General features: G+C 37.9%; 1 protein-coding gene and 1 long non-coding RNA gene across 4 annotated transcripts; both read right to left on the bottom strand.

Annotated features, from left to right (window-relative positions):
- Nucleotides 1-5,933: 5,933 nt before the first annotated feature.
- On the bottom strand, nucleotides 5,934-6,788 carry LOC103431972 (uncharacterized). 2 transcript variants are annotated; one of them, XR_528938.4, is made up of 4 exons: nucleotides 6,714-6,788; nucleotides 6,579-6,625; nucleotides 6,392-6,488; nucleotides 5,934-6,240 (listed from the first exon to the last, which is right to left on the bottom strand). It is a non-coding gene; the product is annotated as an uncharacterized lncRNA (long non-coding RNA). The 2 variants fall into 2 exon arrangements; XR_528939.4 differs by having other exon boundaries at nucleotides 6,118-6,244.
- Nucleotides 6,789-16,879: 10,091 nt separating this feature from the next.
- LOC103403838 (DUF21 domain-containing protein At4g14240-like) lies at nucleotides 16,880-21,291 on the bottom strand. Of its 2 annotated transcripts, none has more exons than XM_008342688.4 (13): nucleotides 20,917-21,291; nucleotides 20,729-20,805; nucleotides 20,380-20,463; nucleotides 20,173-20,286; nucleotides 19,603-19,686; nucleotides 19,402-19,473; nucleotides 18,941-19,008; nucleotides 18,488-18,575; nucleotides 18,279-18,352; nucleotides 17,805-18,183; nucleotides 17,670-17,716; nucleotides 17,483-17,579; nucleotides 16,880-17,335 (listed from the first exon to the last, which is right to left on the bottom strand). In XM_008342688.4, the coding sequence occupies exons 1-13, from the start codon at nucleotides 21,155-21,157 to the stop codon at nucleotides 17,309-17,311; spliced, it is 1,452 nt and encodes a 483-aa protein (XP_008340910.3). In that variant the 5' UTR covers nucleotides 21,158-21,291; the 3' UTR covers nucleotides 16,880-17,308. The 2 variants fall into 2 exon arrangements, with proteins under 2 accessions (XP_008340910.3, XP_008340911.3); XM_008342689.4 differs by having other exon boundaries at nucleotides 16,880-17,331; nucleotides 20,917-21,268.
- Between the last annotated feature and the right edge of the window lie 893 nt (nucleotides 21,292-22,184).

Consider the following 22,184-nt stretch of genomic DNA (forward strand, 5'->3'; position numbering starts at 1 on the left):
GGGAAAAACTTATTCGACGGTTATTAACGAAAAATCACGATGTAACGGTTATTTTAACTCCGATTTTGATGATTTTTTATATGTACACTCCTTCACCCTATATGAATACGGTGAATGAATGCGATCTTCAATTTGAAATATTTACACTAGTGGATATCCCAAAATCTTGTGTTATACTTAATGAAAGTATGAATAAACTGTTTAAGTGTTAGTGAATGTATCGTTTTGATGGAATACGAACTCTACGAAACTAATTTCAACGATCGAACCGTCAAACATGTTTGTGTATACTTCGAGATCGCATACGCCAAAAATTAAAAAAAAAAAACTTTCTGAGACACAGTAACGGGAAAAACTTATTCGACGGTTATTAACGAAAAATCACGATGTAACGGTTATTTTAACTCCGATTTTGATGATTTTTTATATGTACACTCCTTCACCCTATATGAATACGGTGAATGAATGCGATCTTCAATTTGAAATATTTACACTAGTGGATATCCCAAAATCTTGTGTTATACTTAATGAAAGTATGAATAAACTGTTTAAGTGTTAGTGAATGTATCGTTTTGATGGAATACGAACTCTACGAAACTAATTTCAACAATCGAACCGTCAAACATGTTTGTGTATACTTCGAGATCGCATACGCCAAAAATTAAAAAAAAAAAACTTTCTGAGACACAGTAACGGGAAAAACTTATTCGACGGTTATTAACGAAAAATCACGATGTAACGGTTATTTTAACTCCGATTTTGATGATTTTTTATATGTACACTCCTTCACCCTATATGAATACGGTGAATGAATGCGATCTTCAATTTGAAATATTTACACTAGTGGATATCCCAAAATCTTGTGTTATACTTAATGAAAGTATGAATAAACTGTTTAAGTGTTAGTGAATGTATCGTTTTGATGGAATACGAACTCTACGAAACTAATTTCAACGATCGAACCGTCAAACATGTTTGTGTATACTTCGAGATCGCATACGCCAAAAATTAAAAAAAAAAAACTTTCTGAGACACAGTAACGGGAAAAACTTATTCGACGGTTATTAACGAAAAATCACGATGTAACGGTTATTTTAACTCCGATTTTGATGATTTTTTATATGTACACTCCTTCACCCTATATGAATACGGTGAATGAATGCGATCTTCAATTTGAAATATTTACACTAGTGGATATCTCAAAATCTTGTGTTATACTTAATGAAAGTATGAATAAACTGTTTAAGTGTTAGTGAATGTATCGTTTTGATGGAATACGAACTCTACGAAACTAATTTCAACGATCGAACCGTCAAACATGTTTGTGTATACTTCGAGATCGCATACGCCAAAAATTTAAAAAAAAAAACTTTCTGAGACACAGTAACGGGAAAAACTTATTCGACGGTTATTAACGAAAAATCACGATGTAACGGTTATTTTAACTCCGATTTTGATGATTTTTTATATGTACACTCCTTCACCCTATATGAATACGGTGAATGAATGCGATCTTCAATTTGAAATATTTACACTAGTGGATATCCCAAAATCTTGTGTTATACTTAATGAAAGTATGAATAAACTGTTTAAGTGTTAGTGAATGTATCGTTTTGATGGAATACGAACTCTACGAAACTAATTTCAACGATCGAACCGTCAAACATGTTTGTGTATACTTCGAGATCGCATACGCCAAAAATTAAAAAAAAAAAACTTTCTGAGACACAGTAACGGGAAAAACTTATTCGACGGTTATTAACGAAAAATCACGATGTAACGGTTATTTTAACTCCGATTTTGATGATTTTTTATATGTACACTCCTTCACCCTATATGAATACGGTGAATGAATGTGATCTTCAATTTGAAATATTTACACTAGTGGATATCCCAAAATCTTGTGTTATACTTAATGAAAGTATGAATAAACTGTTTAAGTGTTAGTGAATGTATCGTTTTAATACAACAAATTATTTGCATAAGAAAAATTCATTTTAAACGAATAATGATAAGTTAAGATAGAATATTTGTGGTGAATTTAGAATATTTATCATAATATTTTATGAACTAGTTGGTCAATTATTTACAATAAAAATCAAAATTTTAAGGATATTATAAACCGAACAATGTTTGATCAAAAGCTTCAAAATTATAGATGTTTGATTAAAACAATTCAAATATAAGCCATCAATATCAAAATGTTCCTAAAATTATATTTGTGTTTTTATTAAGCATTATGTATAAGTTAAATTTTATATATTAAAATATTATAAGAAATAACCTTTTTTTATTTTAACTATTTTTTTTTTCTCCTGCGTTTCCATTTTTTCTTTTTTAGTTAAACTCTTTTTTTATTTTTTTGTTGGGCGGGAATTTTCCTGGTTTTTTTGCACGGGGAAATGGATCGGAAGAATTGGACGTGCGAAAGAACCGAAGCATCGAAATAATAAATAGTTGCGTCGAAATAATAAGTAGTGGCGTCGGTTTTAATCGACGTAAATACTTATTATTTCGACACAACCACTTATTATTTCGACGCCTCGTATTATACGTCGGTTTAAACCGACGCAACCAGTTATTGTTTCGACGCAGGCATTTATTTCTATGCCTCGGTTCTTTCACACGTCCAATTCCGAGGACACTGCAATTAATGTCTGTCAGAATAACGTCGGTTAAAACCGACGTCATTGTTCTCTATTTCGACGCTAGTTAGAAATGTCAGACTATAACGTCGGTTTTAAGCGACGCAATATGCCCATATTTCGAAGCCTCGGTCACATTCGCACATCCAATTCCGAGGCCACTGCAATTACTGTCTGTCAGAATAACGTCGGTTCAAATCGACGCAATTAGCCTCTATTTCGACGCTATTTAAATCTGTCAGACCTAACGTCGTTTTGAAGCGACTCAATGTTACCCTATTTCGACGCTAGTCAAAAATGTTGCAGAGGTGGTGTCGCTTTGAAGCGACGTAATAGTTGCATATTTCGACGCTAATTTTTTTGGCATATTTAAGGTTCTACGACCTATTTCCGTCTCTCTCATTTCACTCCCCATTTCACTCCCTTCACTCCCCATTTCACTCCCTTCACTCCTATTTCCGCACTTCTTCCTTTGGTTTTGCTATGGATAGTAGTTGTGATTCTCAACGTGATGAGGAACTTCATGTGGAAGGGGAGGAGGTCGAAGCTGGTTATTTTTCTACATTATTATTGGATTCGTTTTTTTTTTTTTTTTTTTGTGTTTAATCTTCTATTATCCTTATAAACTGAAAGTTTACATCTGTTTCCAACTTTTTTGGTTTGTTTTAACTGTGGTTTTGTTATGAACAAGGAACTTCTCAACGGAGGCGAGGACCCTCAGTTCCCAAATGGACGAAACAGCTTTGTTCGTTTGATATGTCTGGAAAATGCGTTAGTGATAACTCTAGTGCATTTTCAAAATATGTGGCATCGGAGGTTAGAGACCACAGAATTCTCCCATTGGCGAAGCATTGGCGTAAGATTAAGGATGTAGATAAGGAAGCTTTTTGGAATAGAATTAAGGTATAGGTATTTATATTTTTATTAGAAAATGAAAGAATAATTCAATGATTGTTATAATATTTGACTTGGTTGATTTATTTTTTTTATTTTTTATTTTATGGATGTAGGGAAATATTGTTTTTGAAGATGCTGATATACCAAGATTGCCTTTGATCCGCTTTATGACGCTTAAGGTTGCTGAGCATGCACATAAGGAGTACAGAAATAAGTTAAAAAAAAAATATTATACCAACAGAGCTGCAGAGGAGCGTCCCCAGCCTCCTCCTGATGTGAATCCTACCCAGTGGGGTAATTTGTTGGCATACTGGAGTGGAGATAAAACAAAGGTAAACGATGTAGTTTATTTCGTTATAACTATAAATTTGTGTAATAATTTTTTTATTTTTATTTTCAGGAGGTTGCTGAAAAAAACAAGATTAATCGGCAAAAGAAAACAATGAACCATACTACTGGTACAAAATCTTTTGCAAGAAAGCGGCAAGAATATGTAAGGATTGTACCATTTGAAGAAATGTTATTTTAAATATTCAATAGTTATAAATTTTAATTTTAACGAGGTTAGCCTAAAATTGTTTGTGTGAAATTTTATTTTTGGTAAAGCGGAAGAAGCATGGGAAAGAAGCTGATCCTGTAACCTTTTTTCGTGAATGTCATACACGAAAAAATGAAGCTTGGATTGATGAAGAATCGGAGCGTACAGGGGTAATTTATTTTACTGTGTTGGTATTTCATTATTATTCAAATTTATTATCTATAGCTTATTGTTCTGTTTTACGATTGAATTTTTCTTTTTAAAAATTGTAATGCTAGGCAACAATGGAGAGCAATCTGCAAACTTTGATTCAGTCGGGGCAAGAGGATAATGAAGATCTTAGGACCCAAGTGTATGTTGACACAATGGGTCCTGAGAGGTATAATACAGTCAGAGGATACGGTCATGGGGTGACTCCTGATATGGTTTCCTATGCATCTTCTTCGTCTTCTACATCAATTTCCTCCAAGAGGTCATCTAACAGTGCAATGGCATTGCTGATGACTCAAAATAATGAGTTGAAATTGAGGGACGAAAATAACAATAAACGGATTTCGGACCTAGAGAACAAGCAAAGTTAGTTGTTTGCGTGGCTTTTCCAAAGATTTCAGCCACAAGCACAACCACAACCACCGTTTAGCCCGGGAACCCAACAGTCAGGCCAGAGTCAGCCTCCTCCTCAACAGTCGGGTCAAAGTCAGCCGCCCCCTGCATATCCTTATGCTGGCTATAATCAGCAACCTCCGTATCCTATGTATCCGCTGCCTATGCAGCCCACGCCATACATGCAGCAGCCGCCTATGCCATACATGCAGCAGCCTCCCATGCCTTACATGCAGGAGCCGCCTTATCAAGTGCCAGTATATCGACCCGAGATGGCTGCGCCTTGTCCTGAATTTCCAGCTGGGGGGTTTGCTGAAATGCTTGCGGGTGTTGGATCTGATGTGGACTTGTCGAGGATGTTGGCATCAAATATAGGACCTCAAGGGCGAGAAGGATCTGTGCCACGTTCAGGCGCAGATTCGGTTCCGTAGTTTATTTGGTTCGGTTTTTTGTCGGTTAAATATGATACTTTAATCGTTCTATCTTTTTTGTTTTTTATGTTATGTTTGTAATGTCGGATTTAGTAGTTGTTATGACGGATGGGTTTTTGTATATTTTGACATTATTTTTATTGTTAATTATTTTCATTAATGTATGGACAATATTGTGTATGTTGGCAGACTTTTTTTTTAATTATTTTTATTAATGTTTTTTTTTTGACCTTGAAATTAATTAATATAATTATATAAAATTTTTCTGTTACAATGAATCGAAGAAGAATGCGATTTGTGTGTTTTTTTTATTATTATTAACAAAGGTGGTGTCGGTTAAGACCGTTATTCGGTTGCATATTTTATTTATTTAATTGTTATTTGGCGTCGGTTTATGGGATATTAAATTGATTTAATATTATTTCAGTGTCATTTAAAAGCGACAGTAGGAATTATATTTTACAATTAAATTGCTAATGAACGTTTCCTTAAAGCGACGTAACGTGTAAGTATGCGTCGCTTTAAACCGACGTTAGTTTAGTGTCGCTTTAAAGCGACGCTATGTAGTGTCGGTTTAAGCCACCAAACCGACGCTAAAGCCCTTTCGTGACGCTAGCAATAGTGTCGCTTTGAAAATGCGACATTACATTGTTTTATGTCGCATTTTTTCCAAAATTGCGACAGAAATCTGATTTCTTGTCGGTTTTGACTCCGACGGTGATAGCATATATTGTAGTAGTGTACCGTCGTTTACAAAACAAAAAGTAGAGACAGCCAAAGAGGCAGCTCGACCTATCGATTTAATATGAACCAAAAAAACGAGTGGAAATAATTAGTAAGATACCAAACTTCCAATGATATCCTCCTATGCAATCTAATGTAGAACTCCCCCTCTCGAAACCTACCTGCCACCCGGAGAACAAAAATCGAAAACAAAAACAAACAACTTTCATAGATGCAAGTCAAAGCCAGTTCCCTGAGGAGCAACCGGATCAGGAAATGACGAATGAGCAAGATGAATCTTCTCATATTTCCAAGACGGGGTTCGCCAGAAGTCCGTTGCAATGTTGCCGAGGGCCAATCATCAGCAGATTTCTTGAGGGTTAGTCCTTGCTTACTTTTTGGCCTGCCTAGGGCATCATCACAATAAGAACAAGAAAACATTAGTCAGCTTCGACCACTGGACAAAAATTGAACATTAAAAAAAGAGTGAATGTTGAGAGGCAAATCAACTGCCCAGACCCCTTCGAAAATAACAGATTGAAAAGGGGGAATACATTTTGTCCAGTGGCAGGTCCCTTGTTCACATTTAACCTCCGAGTCGATGGAGCCCGTGCCACTGATGAAGCAGCTGCAGCTGCAGCGACACGTATTCTGCAAGGATGAAGAAGATTAATCCACTTTCAAATTATAACTTTCGTACATAATGTCAACCAACTATTTGCTTTTGTCACTCTATGATACCTTTTATGTACATCAACATATTCATCTGTTTCATCCACAATCTCCTCCTGCATTTTTCAAGACAATCATCACTACAACCAAATAAACAATTTTCATTAACTGAAAGCACGAGAATATCAGTTGCGTGTACATTACCTGCAGGAGTTCTTTAAATACATCTTCCAGAGTGATAACCCCAATGAATTCACCCTCCTCGATATCCTCTTATACAGTGGCGAATCCAGGATTTTAACTTAGGGTGGTCCCAATATAAAAGCTTCAAAAAAAAAAAAAAAAGAAGAAAATATCATTGAACAAATAAATGGCAAACTACAATTTTCATTCATAATCTTTGTGCTAAACAAGCTAGAAATACTAAATTTGTCCACGACGGGATCACATACTTTGAAAACGTGTTATGATAGTTTCATTGTCAATACAAAAAAAAAAAAATTTTAGCTCTAAAAGGCTCCATTAATATATATGCTATTCGGACCTCATCTCGAATATTTGGAGGATAATCCTTCATTGGAATTCTCTTTCCGGGGTCTCTCTCAAGATTATCCTAATCAACTTTTAACTCATTTTGTTGTGGAGTGTAATTACCCCCAATTGGATCGGACCTATTTGGAATTGGAGGGGAACTATTCGGAATAGGATTGGAACTATCCAAGTTTGGAGATGAACTATTTGGAATATGATTGTCCGAACTAATCGATGATGATTTTCGCTTGTAATATCGTTCCATACTTTTAATTTCTACACATATCAATTAATAAAAAAATCTATGTCAATTGATGAAACTAAAAATATGTATGAACTAAAAACCCCTAACTGTAACACAATCTTCAACAAAAGAAACCCTATAACACAATCCAAGTAATATCAGAAAATCCTAACGAATCAACAATAAATATGTATGAACTAACACTAAAATAGATATGAAAAAAATCATTTGCAAGATTCACTGTTCGGCCCCTTTGTTTTTAATTAGTGTTCTTTAAAAAAAAAATTACCTAAAAGTCTAAAACTAAAAATCCTAACAAATTAACAATAAATCTGTATCAACTAACACTAAAAATAAGTAAGAACTAACACTAAATTAGAAATCTTACAGAAATGTGGGTTTGGTGGTAAACACATGTACATTCGAGACGGAAGTTGAACAGGGAGCAGAGAGCAGAAATTGCTATGGAGAGCATGAATGTTCATTCTGTTTAAAGGTCTGAGTCTGAATAAAATCATCGACAAAATCACGATCTGAATACCAATATATTGAAAACAAAGCAAATCACAAAGTTGGGGTTACTTGGGTAGCGTGAGGATTCCTCCTGTTTGAAAACTTACAGACAATTTGCTATTATTGGTGAAGTAAAGTTGATTGAAAGCACTATTCTATAAAAGATGGTGAGTCTGACTTTTCTATAAAAAAATAAAAGATGGTGACTGGCGAGTGCTCTATCACGTGAAGGTGAGGAGTTTTTAAACTTTTTTAATAACTTGGCTCAAAACGACGTCGTTTTGGCTAAGTTATTTTTTTTTAAAATTGACTTTCTTCTTCCTCCTTCCGTTTTGCACAGCTTGCAGCAGCCATGGCTGCTGTTCTTCTGCCCAGATTTGGATGGTCCTTGAAGATCCTCACAGTCGTTTGTCCTAGCTTCCGGGTGGTCCTGGGACCACCCTGGTCCCTTAATGGATCTGCCCCTGCTCTTATACCTAGAGCAAACCATTTGTTGCTTTATCACTATGAGGTGAAAAAGTTTCCTTGTGTCTATGAGGGGGCCTTGGTATCCTGGGTATATCAACAACAACACTGTCTGGCTTTCCATCCTACTTGGATAGCAAAGGAGTAGTCGGTTGGGAGTCTGTGCCAGTGTCTCCGTTCCATTCGAGAGATTTTTCAATGTAACCAATACACGAGGTGGTACACCATGTGTCATTATACAAATGGTGGGATATGTGTGCTAAAAAGTTAATAACTTAAAAAATAAAATTTCTCACCATTTCTATTAAAACACATGGTTTACCACTTGTGTTTCCGTTACAATTAAAAATTTCTCGTTCCGTTCATCTCTCCTTCAATCAATGGTTGGTCGAGGAATTTTTGTTAAGATATGGGTAGGAAAATAAGACATAGAAGTGGGGATATTAGCACTCTTAACTTTTTTATTTTTTTTTAGAATGTAAGTTACAAAATTACCCTTTATAGTGGTAAATTCTTTTTTTTTTTTTTTGAACCAAGGATATACAATACCAAGGCACAGAGGCCAGCCGAGAACAAAGAAAGCCGCACAGGCTAACGCAACAAAGGAACTAACGACAGAGCAAGGGCCCGAGATTACAATAGACGCTACCACAGCTGGCAAACACGTCATCCCCAAAAAACAAGATCCGAAGATAGCTACTCGAAGGGCAAGGCAAACCATCCTTATTTAAAATTCTAACAAGAGAAGATGGGGGCCTGTAAGCCCAAACAGAGTTGCACATCTCCGGAGTGAAGTTCTTCACAATGAAGTCCACCACACAGTTTGCTGATCTTGGAATCTAAGACCATGAGCAAGCTTGGAAAGCCTTCCCAACCAACCAAATACGATCTCAGAATGGGAAGAGTTCCCAAGCGCAGCTCGAAGAACAATCCTGCAAACACGAAGTAACCAATTTTGAATCCGATTCAATCACCACCCGAGGAAAATTCAGACCCTTCGCTAGAAGACACCCCTCCAAAACCACCAAGGACTTTGCCATTGCAGTAGAAGAGGCCAGGACCTCCATCCTTCTGACCTCCAAACACCAACGACTCGAGTCACGGATCAACAATCCAACCCACGCCGAAGAAGCACCATGCCTCCAACTCGCATCCACATTTATCTTCAACAAGGAAGGAGGAGGAGGAGGAGACCACGAAACCTCACACAAATGGTTGTTCCTAGGCGAGGGAGCAAGGCCATGGATCCTGGAGTTAGCATCAGCAAAGGTCTCCCAAGCACTGGACAGATTAAAAATAGTGTGAGATAGAGAAGGGGATCGCCCGTTGAACACCGCGTCGCATCTGGCTCTCCAGATAAACCAACAGGGAGAAAGCCACCTGAGACAGAAACCTTGATTTAGACTTGGAGAACCCCAGCTGCAACGAAAACAGGTGAGAGATCCAGTCATCAAATGAGGAAATAGATGCGCCAATAATACGAATGTAGAGAAGACCACCAAACCACACAGGCTGCACCCACGGGCATAGGAGTAGCACATCTATCTCATCCATCATTTATCGTTGCTACCTCTCTTTTTCTCTATACTTCCCTCACGTGTCATCGCCTCGCATTCAAAACCCTTTGTCTCCTCTTCCAAACCCTCACTCTTGGCGATGAAGGACCAGCCTCCTTCCTTGTACGGCTCCGTCTACATCCCTCCCGACCATCGCCTCTCCTCCATCATCACCACCCCCAATTATACCTCCCATGTTTCAATCTGTTCCAAGCTCTAAAAAGAACCAGACTGCTGATGCCATTGCTGCTCTCAACCGGATGAGCAGCACCAGTGGTGCTCTGGTGTACTACCAAACTCAGCAGCAGCAGGAGTGGTTGCATAAACCCAAGCTATAGCAGATTTCTGTTTACAACGACAACGTTTCCGATGAAGGCTTTGATCGCAAAGTTGAGTTGTCACCGTATTCGGTGACGTATCTATACGTGGATTGTGTTAGTATACCATGGGTCCAGCCCATGATGAAAGACATTAAAGGTCCAACCCATTATAAAGGATGGATGCTAGAAAATTCTAGCATCTTATCAAATGCCAAGGAACTAGAAAAATCTGGTCCAAATATGCATGTCGGTGGAGTGCATGCATAAGCTAGAATGTTCTAACTGTTTGAATAATATTGAGCCTCCCACGCAAGCCTAAGTCGGTGGGCTTGTGTATAAGTCGGCAAAACTCAATTATAAATAGGGGTGCATGTATGTATCATAAGGTGTGAAAAACCAAAGTAAGAGTGTTCCACTCCAAGAGTGAGGGTTATAAGAGTTGTTCCACTTCAAGTTTGAGAGTAAGAGTGTTCCACTACACATTGTGTGTGAGTGAAGTTTAGAGTGATAGAAAGTGTGTGTTATACTCTCTTGTATTCATCAAGCCTTGTTTTTGGCTTGGTAAGACTACTCTTGTTGTACTCATCTTTTTCATATAGTGAAGATTGATCCTTGTTTCGTAGACGTAGGCATAAATTGTCGAACCACATAAATTATTGGTGTCCATTTTCCACTTTACCTTGTGCATTCTCTATCTTGTAGTACCGACATTCCTAACAAGTGGTATCAGAGCCCGGTTGGCTCGTACTACGGGATGGAAGGAAGTGGCACTATGATCAAACTCACCAATTCCAATTAGGTAACATGGAAGCCAAGGATGGAGGACATTCTTTATTGCAAGGATCTGCATGAGCCAATTGAAAGAAATGCCGCTAAGCTCGAGAGCATGTCCGATGCCGAGTGGAAGAAGATGAATTGCAAGGCAATTGGCACAATTAGACAATGGGTGGATGATAGTGTTTTTCACCATGTGTCTAATGAAACCAATGCCCGTGAGTTTTGGACAAAGCTTGAGTCCTTGTTTGAAAAGAAAACCCAAGCCAAGAAAGCCTTCTTGATCAAAGAGCTCATCAGTGCGAAGTACAAGGATGGTTTAAGTGTAGCAAAACACTTAAACAATTTCCAGAATATCATCAACCAGTTGGCTACTATGAAAATGACGATTGAGGACGAGCTATAGGCATTCTTGTTACTTAGATCCTTGCCAGACAGTTGGGAGACCTTTGTGGTGAATATAAGTAACTCTGCTTCTAATGGTGTTCTTACTCTTGATAATGTTAAAAATAACATGCTCAATGAAGAAACAAGGAGAAAGACTTCTGGCACAGATAACAGCCAAGTATTTGCCACAGAGAACCGCGGAAGAAGCAAGAGTAGAGGACCTAGAGGTCATGGCAGGAGTCCTAGCCAATCCAAGTCAAGGTTCAAGGGTGCATGCCACCATTGTGGCAAAGAAGGCCATATGAAGAAAAATTGTCGAGTTTGGAAGAGAGAGCAAATGGAAGGGAACAATCAGAAGAAAGATGATACTGGCAGTACCACTGCTGTCATATGTGGTGATGTACCAAAAATATTATATGTTGGTGAATGTCTGCATATGGGCAACTCTGACAGAGACATTGAATGGATCTTTGACAATGGAGCTTCCTTCCATGCTACGTCCAAACGGGAGTTCTCCAGTACATACAAAGAAGGTGACTTTGGCATAGTGAAGATGGGGAATGAAAGCTATTCCAAAATTTTTGGAATTGGTGATATTTGCCTAAGAACTAATCTCGGCTGCCAGTTGATGTTGAAAGATGTGAGACATATTCCTAATATACGTCTCACTCCATCGGTACCCTTAATCGACAAGGTTATTATCACCATATTGGCGAAGGAAAATTGAAGCTTACTAAAGGCTTAATTAATGGTGGTAGCAAGAGCACGACTTTGTTCTACGTTGTACCGGTCAAATGCCAAGGTTTTGAAAAGTGAGTTGAATGTTGTGGAGGACTCATCTCTAGACTTGTGGCATAAGAGGCTAGGCCACATGAGCGAGAAAGGCCTACAAGTTTTGGCAAAGAAGTATCACATTCCCTTTGCCAAAGGTATGTCATTAAACTCTTGTGAGCACTGATTATTCGGAAAACAAAGAAGAATTAGTTTTTCTGTTCCATTTACAAAGAAAGGAAATTTGTTAGATCTTGTTTATTCAGATGTGCATGATCCCATGGAAGTCGAGTCACTTGGAAGAAATAAATATTTTGTTACTTATATTGTTGATGCTTCACAAAGGGTCTGGGTGTATTTGTTGAAATCCAAAGACCAGGTGTTTCAGACATTCCAGGAGTTCCATGACATGGTGGAGAGGGAAATTGGGAAACCTCTCAAGTGCCTTCGTATCGACAACGGTGGCAAGTACACATCTCACCAATTTAGAGAGTATTATGTGAAACATGGCATACGTCATGAGATGACAGTTCCTGGAACTCCACAACATAATGGTATTGCTGAAAGAATGAACCGAACCATCATGGAGAAAGTCAGGTGTATGCTGAGGACTGCAAAGTTATCTAAGCAGTTCTGGGGTGAAGCTGTAAGGACAGCCTGCTATTTGATCAACCGATCTCCATCAATACCATTAGGTCTTGATGTTCTAGATAGAGTATAGACTAGTAATGATGTGTCTTACTCTCATCTGAAAGTGTTTGGTTGCAAAGCTTTTGTGCATGTGCCCAAAGAGTAGAGATCTAAGTTAGACTACAAAGCTACACCATGCATCTTTCTTGGTTATAGCGGTGAAGATTTTGGTTACAGATTATGGGACCCATACCAGAAAAAGTTTATCCGAAGTAGAGACGTGGTCTATTATGATGATCAAACAATTGGGGATTCGGATAAAAAGGCACAACCAAATGGCACAGTCATAGGAGTTGATCCATTAGCTTCAGATGAAGAAAGTCACGATGACATCCCTAAAGCAGCTGCCAATGAAGTGCTTGTAGAACCAGATAATGTTGATCAGGGGGAGCCTGATCAAGATGTGCCAGACCATGAGATTGCTGATCAGGGAGAGCCTAGTCAAGAAGATTAGACTCAATGAGAACCCAATCAGGGGAAGCCTCCAGCCCCGCAAGAGAATGAAGATCAGGTCAGAAGATCCAGCAGAAGTTGAATACCTTCTACCAAGTATTCTTCATTAGAGTATATCATGTTGACTAATTATGGAGAGCCCGAAACTTATGAGGAGGCCAGAGCTCATAACGACAGTGATAAATGGATGAAGGCAATGAAGTCAGAGATGGAATCCTTATTAAGGAATGATACCTATGAGCTGGTGGAGCTTCAAAAGGGAAGAAAAGTGTTGAAAAATAAGTGGGTGTTCAAATTGAAAAGGGACGACAACATGACAAGGTACAAGGCTCGTTTGGTTGTCAAAGGTTTTGGTCAAAAGAAAGGAGTTGACTTTGATGAGATTTCTCACCGGTGGTGAAGATGACTTCCATTCGAGTTATCCTTGGTATGGCAGCAAGCATGGATCTTAAGCTCGAGCAGTTAGACGTTAAAACTGCATTTCTCCACGGCAATTTAGAAGAGAAGATATACATGGAGCAACCTAAAGGCTTTGAAGTCAAAGGTAAAGAAAATTTGGTGTGCAAGCTCAAGAAAAGCTTATATGGTCTTAAGTAGGCTCCGAGACAGTGGAATAAAAAGTTCAACTCATTCATGGTGATTAATGGGTACAAGAGAACTCATGCTGACTCTTGTGTTTATATCAAACAATTTTCTGGAGGTAAATTCATCATTTTATTGCTTTATGTTGATGACATGTTAATTGTCAGTCAAGATGTTTCTATGATTAAAAAGCTTAAAGAAGAGTTATCTAAGTCCTTTGACATGAATGACTTAGGGCCAGCCAAGTAGATTTTGGGCATGGAGATAATTCGTGACAGAAAATCCAAGAAGTTGTGGCTGTCACAAGAAAAGTATGTTGAACGGGTGCTTGAAAGGTTCAACATGAAAGCAGCCAAACCGGTAAGCTCACCTTTAGCCAATCATATCAAGTTGAGCAAAGAGTCATGTCCAAAAACATATGAAGAAAAGGAGAAAATGGCAGTTGTTCCCTACTCTTCAGCGGTAGGAAGTATCATGTATGCAATGGTGTGCACATGGCCAAATATTGCTCATGCAGTAGGTGTGGTGAGCAGGTTTCTCTCTAATCCAAGGAAAGACCATTGGGAAGCTGTTAAGTGCATTCTCAGATATTTGAAGGGGACTTCTAAGATGTGCTTGTGCATTGGCGGTTCCAAACCAATCTTGGAAGGATTCACAGATGCTGACATAGGAGGTGACCTGGATGGTAGAAAATCTACGTCTGGGTACTTGTTTACTTTTGCAGGGGGAGCCGTGTCTTGGCAATCCAAGTTGCAAAAGTGTGTTGCTTTGTCCACAACTGAGGCTGAATACATAGCCGCTACAGAAGCATGCAAGGAGTTGTTGTGGCTGAAGCGGTTTCTCCAAGAGTTGGGTTTGAAGCAAAGTGATTATGGCGTTTATTGTGATAGTCAGAGTGCTCTGGTTTGAGCAAGAACACTACATATCATTCACGCACCAAGAACATTGATATTCGTTATCACTGGATTAGGGACGCTATCGAGAACAAGTTGCTACAGCTGAAGAAGATTCATACCAATAATAATTCTTCAGACATGTTGACAAAGGTAGTCACAAAATCAAAGTTGGAATTCTGCATTAAGGCTGCTAGGATGGACTCCAGGTAACTTGGAGTCATGATCGGAATTCCTCTCTCATGGATTGAAGAGGGAGATTGTTGGTATACCATGGGTCCAGCCCATGATGAAAGACATTAAAGGTCCAACCCATTATAAAGAATGGATGCTAGAAAATTCTAGCATCTTATCAAATGCCAAGGAACTAGAAAAATCTGGTCCAAATATGCATGTCGGTGGAGTGCATGCATAAGCTAGAAAGTTCTAGCTGTTTGAATAATATTGAGGCTGCCATGCAAACCTAAGTCAGTGGGCTTGTGTATAAGTCGGCAAAACTCAATTATAAATAGGGGTGCATGTATGTTTCATAAGGTGTGAAAAACCAAAGTAAGAGTGTTCCACTCTAAGAGTGAGGGTTATAAGAGTTGTTCCACTTCAAGTTTGAGAGTGAGAGTGTTCCACTACATATTGTGTGTGAGTGAAGTTTAGAGTGATAGAAAGTGTGTGTTATACTTTCTTGTATTCATCAAGCCTTGTCTTTGGCTTGGTAAGACTACTCTTGTTGTACTCATCTTTTTCATATGGTGAAGATTGATCCTTGTTTCGTGGACGTAGGCATAAATTGCCGAACCACATAAATTATTGGTGTCCATTTTCTACTTTACCTTGTGCATTCTCTATCTTGTAGTACCGACATTCCTAACAGATTGTGTACTTGTAGAGTTGTTAATTGGGAAGTTATGCGTGTTTACTAAGTGTGAATTGGTGATTGAGTTTCAATTAGGGCTCAACAGCTAATCACATTGATCAGAGAATTAGTCTTGTTTTATAAGATCTTATTAAAATTTGAGGGACGATCAACAACTGACGCCGGCTCACTCTCAAGGCTAATGCTCAGGTGAATATTCATCTTTGGTTTAAATTGTTCCTTCTTTTCTTTTTGTGTAGAAAAAAATGTGGAAGTAGCGATGTAACCCATTTATTTTGACTTTTATTTACAGTTTGCAAATGAGCCGCACATGTCTAATGGCATGGTCAATTTGGACTACAAGGTCATCTTTCAATTTACATGTTTCAGTTCTTCAGGAACATTTTAGTGTACTAGATTGCCTTCAGCTTCGTTAAACTTTCCAAGCTTAGTTTTAGAAGTAGATGGTGGTTCTCATCTCATGTGTCATATGGATATGGTGCTCCTATGATTACACAGGGTTCAAACTCACCAATTTCTCCAAAATAACGTCCTAATGTGAAGCAATAAGAAAGACTTGTTCATATTGGTGCATAAACTAGATGGCATGCAAGGTCACCTACTAAAAAAAAGTGAATACAACAAACTGTCAGGCAATAAGAAAGGCTTGGTGCAGAAGTTAGACTCTGATGTTTTGAAGAGGTGGACCGAGTGTTTCATTTTTTTAGTTTTTAATTTGGTTGTTCATTGACTCGTGTACTCAGTGCGATGTGAAATGTTGTGTTGATTTTTTATTTACGTTGCCGGTAATTTATTCGAAGTGTAATCGGATTACGTTGCGGATGGTGATTGAAAAGTAGTGGAGAGATTTTGTGGAGTTTGGGTTAGCAACTTAATGAGAAGTTGCTTAAATATTTCATTTTCATTTTTGTTGCTTCCCATTCCATACTCAAAGGCATTTCTTTACCGATAAGAAAATCACTTTAGCCCGTTGGTACTTTAAGTTGGGGAGTTTTCTAACCGCATTTTCCCTCTCGTTATCGAAACAATATATGATGGACTGTTTATGGTAAAGAATGTCGGTTCTGTTGCAGAAAGAAAAAGAAAATGAAAGACTCAAATATCTTTTCTAGGTTAAAATTGATTTTGCTAAAAACTATACAAATTTGCTTTACTAAAAATTATATAAAATTGACTCTATATATATTTAAAACTAATTATGCAAAAATGATCGAGATCAGGTTGGGCTAATGACGTGTATGTAATTTTGTTCATGTTGTACATATTTGAAACTGATTTTACAACAATGGTTGAAGACGGGCTGAACTAATTCTAGAAAAATGGTCAAGAACGGGTTGAATTGATTCTGCAAAAATTGTCAGAGACGGGTTGAACTACTTTCTCCATATACCGTCGTTTACAAAACAAAAAGTAGAGCCAGCCAAAGAGGCAGCTCGACCTATCGATTTAATATGAACCCAAAAAACGAGTGGAAATAATTAGTAAGGTACCAAACTTCCAATGATATCCTCCTATGCAATCTAATGTAGAACTCCCCCTCTCGAAACCTACCCGCGACCCGGAGAACAAAAATCGAAAACAAAAACAAACAACTTTCATAGATGCAAGTCAAAGCCAATTCCCTGAGGAGCAACCGGATCAGGAAATGACGAATGAGCAAGATGAATCATCTCTTATTTCCAAGACGGGGTTTGCCAGAAGTCCGTTGCAATGTTGCCGAGGACCAATCATCAGCAGATTTCTTGAGGGTTAGTCCTTGCTTACTTTTTGGCCTGCCTAGGGCATCATCACAATAAGAACAAGAAAACATTAGTCAGCTTCGACCATTGGACAAAAATTGAACATTAAAAAAAGAGTGAATGTTGAGAGGCAAATCAACTCCGCAGACCCCTTTGAAAATAACAGATTGAAAAGGGGAAATACATTTTGTCCAGTGGCAGGTCCCTTGTTCACATTTAACCTCCGAGTCGATGGAGCCCGTGCCACTGATGAAGCAGCTGCAGCTGCAGCAACACGTATTCTGCAAAGAAGAAGAAGATTAATCCACTTTCAAATTATAACTTTCGTACATAATGTCAACCAACTATTTGCTTTTGTCACTCTATGATACCTTTTATGTACATCAACATATTCATCTGTTTCATCCACAATCTCCTCCTGCATTTTTCAAGACAATCATCACTACAACCAAATAAACAATTTTCATTAACTGAAAGCACGAGAATATCAATTGCGTGTACATTACCTGCAGGAGTTCTTCAAATACATCCTCCAGAGTGATAATCCCAATGACTTCACCCTCCTCGATATCCTCTGATACCTGGAGCAAACCATTTGTTGCTTTCTCACTATGGGGTGAAAAAGTTTCCTTGTGTCTATGAGGGGGCTTTGGTATCCTGGGTATATCAACAACAACACTGTCCGGCTTTCCATCCTGCTTGGATAGCAAAGGAGTAGTCAGTTGGGAGTCCATGCCAGTGTCGCCGTTCCATTCATCTCTCTTTCCATCAATGGTTGGTCGAGGAATTTTACTTTTCACTTTAGGCTTCACCACAGCAGCCATATGACTGCTGCCCTTTTGAAACTCATTCAATATATCATACAGTGGCATATCTGCAGGAACTCTGAGAATATGATCCACACATGAAAACCAGATATCCCATACTGAGTAGTGGAATTGAGAAGAAACAATAGCATATTTAAAGAAGTTGAAGCACACCTTGGAATTCTACGGATGGAAACAGCACTAACTGGGGTCTCTGTTTCAGGTCGTACAGTGAGAAGACTTTTCACCTAATCCCCAAATTAACATCAAGACCGGGGTTAAAATAAAAACATGAGAAATACCAATTACAGATGTGGTGAGTTTGAAATCCAGAGAACGAATACATAATATCAAACTCCAAAGATTTAAGTTCTAACACCCACCAGCAGAAGTCCAATAATATTCTTTGAGTTCCCAGAATAGACAGGAACTCGACTATGTCCACGAGCAAGAACTTTCCCCATTGCTTCCCTGAGGGGGAAGAATGAAAATATAATTAGACATACTCGAGACTTACAATCTACAACTTTTGCTGAATTTACAAAATAACAAGATAATAGAAAGATAATAAGAATAAGTGCCTAGTAGAGACGACTGCTTGAAAATAACAATGGTTGACAGGTTATCTTTCTGAAAGTTAATTGAAATCGTGAAAAGTTTCTTAGTAGGAGGGTTGGCTTCTAATTCTAATCATTTAGTACACTCCTTATTTAAGATGATGTTAAATGTTCCCTCCAAAGGACGTTGGCAGCATAACATACATGTGATTCTTACAGGAACCAATGGGACAGTTAACTGAGAAGGCGAAACACTAATTTTTCAGGACCAAAGCTTACCAGTCCAATTTTGAATTGACATCTAAGGAGAAAGTAGATTCAATAGGCGTCATAGCCTCCTCAGCAGTCTGTTAATATATGAGAAGAAAAATAAATAGGTTAAATTTGATTTCCCATTGCACGATATCTTTTAAGATTTATATCACTTAAGAGCAAGAATGAAATAGAAAAAGAATATACAAAGCGAGCTTCTAAAATATTATGTTCATGCTGAAGACTATCAACGGTCCAATATCATGAGTTTTAGCTACACGATGAAGTAGCTACTAATTGTTCTACTCTAATTAAGGGTAAACTTCACAATGTCAGATTAAATTAGAAACGGATAATAGTAAACATCTCAGTGGTAAATCCTATTCATTTTTTATGCATTGAAGGGCTAATATTCTAGAAATCACAAAAACCAGAAAACCACAACAGTTGAGCATCCAAAAGAAAGGCAGTTTCATTATGATGCGTACCTTTTCAGTTAAATCAAGGGCTCCACTAATTATCGTTGTCTCATCGTGTGTAAGCTCACCACCCTTGCCCTCCTATATGCGACATTAACAGAAGGCAACTTTCAAAAATAGAAAATCAAGAATAGTATTACCATTTTAGTTTCCTTACACAATCAAATGGTTTTACCAAGTCACATATTGATTCTGAATTATTCACTTTACCTCCTGGCTGTGGATGGAGACAAGGGCTTTTAACTGAGCTCGCCTAAATAATGCTTCATTATGCCCAAGAACACAGTCCAAGATCTGCAACACTTAAATTTCTTAGTGTCAACACATAGATGCCAAATCAAACAGCATCACCAATCATTTGCTATTTACATGACAAGGTGCAGAATGATGTAAAAGAGAATTTTCAACTTCTAGTTAATTTACAATTCTATTTTTTATTTGTTTCCTTTATCCAGGCCTTTTTCATATGCGTGAAAGAAAAGAAAACTGATATAAATTCAAGCTTAATTACCTAAGAACTTGTTTTATACAAATACATAAACCTACGAGGAGAAATACGATTATAAGTACAAATTCCTACAGGAAGATCAAATTGCATGAACATGCAAAGCTAGTACTATCTAAAGTGAGGAACATGCCAGAGCAAGCAGAAGCATTAAGTGATAAAAACTCCTTCATACGTACAATTAACTGAATAGCCATGGCATTAGAAAAGTAACATCTGAAGCAGGTGTGATACCAAATTTTATGCAAATATGAACTATCAGCCAGAGACTATACCTTGCCAATTGGAAAAGCAATTGGATAGCAAACAAACATTAAAATTCTCACAAGCCACACAAAGTTCGAGCCAACAGCAAGTCCGTATCTAGTGCATATTGCTTGGGGAATAACCTGGAGGATCAAAATAAATGATCAAATCAATTCCAATTCAAGAAATCACGTGTGAGTATAAATTTCAAAACTAAGTGCTAGGTTACAACATACCTCCCCGAAAAACAGGACAAAAGTCACAGAGAGAATTATAGCAACATATTGATTGAAAAGTTTATCCAAATATAAGGGAAGAGCCTGCAGAGCAACAAATACCAAAGTTAACAGCTGACATTGCATGTTCAAACTTTAAATGCTTAATGAGACGCTCATATCGAATCTACAAACATGATATCGTAACACATTCAACCTTTTAGCTTTCAATTAAATACATTCGGCATTGAATCACATCGACATTCTTGAACTAGATTAAATTAATTTCTTGCAAAACCAAATCCGATCCGAAAACAAATGCATGGAGAACGAAAACCGCTCCAAATCATAACAATGGAGTGCCACTTACCTCCATAGCAGCCGCATTACACAGAAGCAAAGTGACGAGCAGCTGGTGCTGCTTCTGAACCACCGGCAATATAATAGCTGAAACAAAAAACACAAAGTTTTCAGATACCTACGAAAAATTGGCGATTTGCGAGCGAAACGAAACCGAAATACAAGAATCGGCGAGAACCGAGATGGATGCGGACGAACCTGCTTGTTTCTTCTCGGTCGGGGAGCCGCTGCGCTGCAGAATCTCGAGGTCGACGAGGCCGAGGGACATGAGGCCGAGGGTTAGGCCGGACATTATACCGGCGAAGATGACAAAGAAACAGGAGAGGCCGGCGTAAATGAACCACCAGGCGGATCCGAAAGGGATGGCGCCAATCTCTGATGCGAGGCCCGAGTTCCGAGTCAGCATCCGAGTCATCATGATCGCATTTATCGGATGCATCGCTGCTGCTGCTGCTGCTTCTTCTTCTTGTTGATCGTGGGAGTCTCTGTGTGTCTCTGTGCGTCTTTTAGAACGATAGAATCTGAGTGTGTGCCCGAGAGGAGAGGTTGTTGGTACTTTATGAGAAATTTTTAATTGTCACGCAACATAAATGATACACGTGTTTAAATAAAAATGGCAAAAAATTTTATTTTTTAAATTATTAATATTTTAGTACATATATTCTATCATTTTTGTAATAACATATGATATATCATTCTGCGTATCGATTACACTTGGTACTTTATAGGAGTGAACGCGTGGTGGAATCATATGAGGATATTGATTTGCTAGAATCCGTGATCCGGAACAGAACAGGTTTTCTGTACCTTTTTAGTACAAAGGTTTTATGAGCTTCTTTTTTATTTACCACCTTTTTACCCTTTTACCTTTTTAACTCCTCTTTATACAAGTGAGCTTTTGAAGAAAAACAAATAAATATTAGAAAATTGAAAATGTGTGTGGAGGAAAAATAGGGGATCAAATCTTCTGTCTCAAATAAGTGCGACATTTATGTGCTCTTAATAATTATTTGACACATATTAAATTTATTAAAACAAACTTAAGAAATTTAAGATAATAAATACATGTCAGTCACCTATCCGGGCCATAAAGAGGCTATGCTTATTTTGGGTGTAGAAGATTTGGTCTCAAAAAATAGCATGTGGAAAAGTTACCAATCAATTGTTATTCGTAATTTTAAAAAGTTAATGTGCATGTTAAACATGTAAAACTAATATATATATATATATACATATTGCTTAAGGGGAGGGATCCCCATTTTTTCAAAAAAATGGAGACACGCTCCCCACCGTTAGATTGGTTTTAATAAAATTGTGTAGTTGAGATTAAAACATAGGCCACACAATTTTAACCACACAATTTCATTAAAGTTAAATTCAATGGTGGGGAGCGTGTCCCCATTTTTTTAGAAAAATAGGGATCCCTCCCCTTAAGCAATTTGTGTGTGTGTATATATATATATATA

This window comes from Malus domestica, chromosome 16 (assembly GCF_042453785.1).
Source record: "Malus domestica chromosome 16, GDT2T_hap1".
NCBI lineage: Eukaryota > Viridiplantae > Streptophyta > Magnoliopsida > Rosales > Rosaceae > Malus > Malus domestica.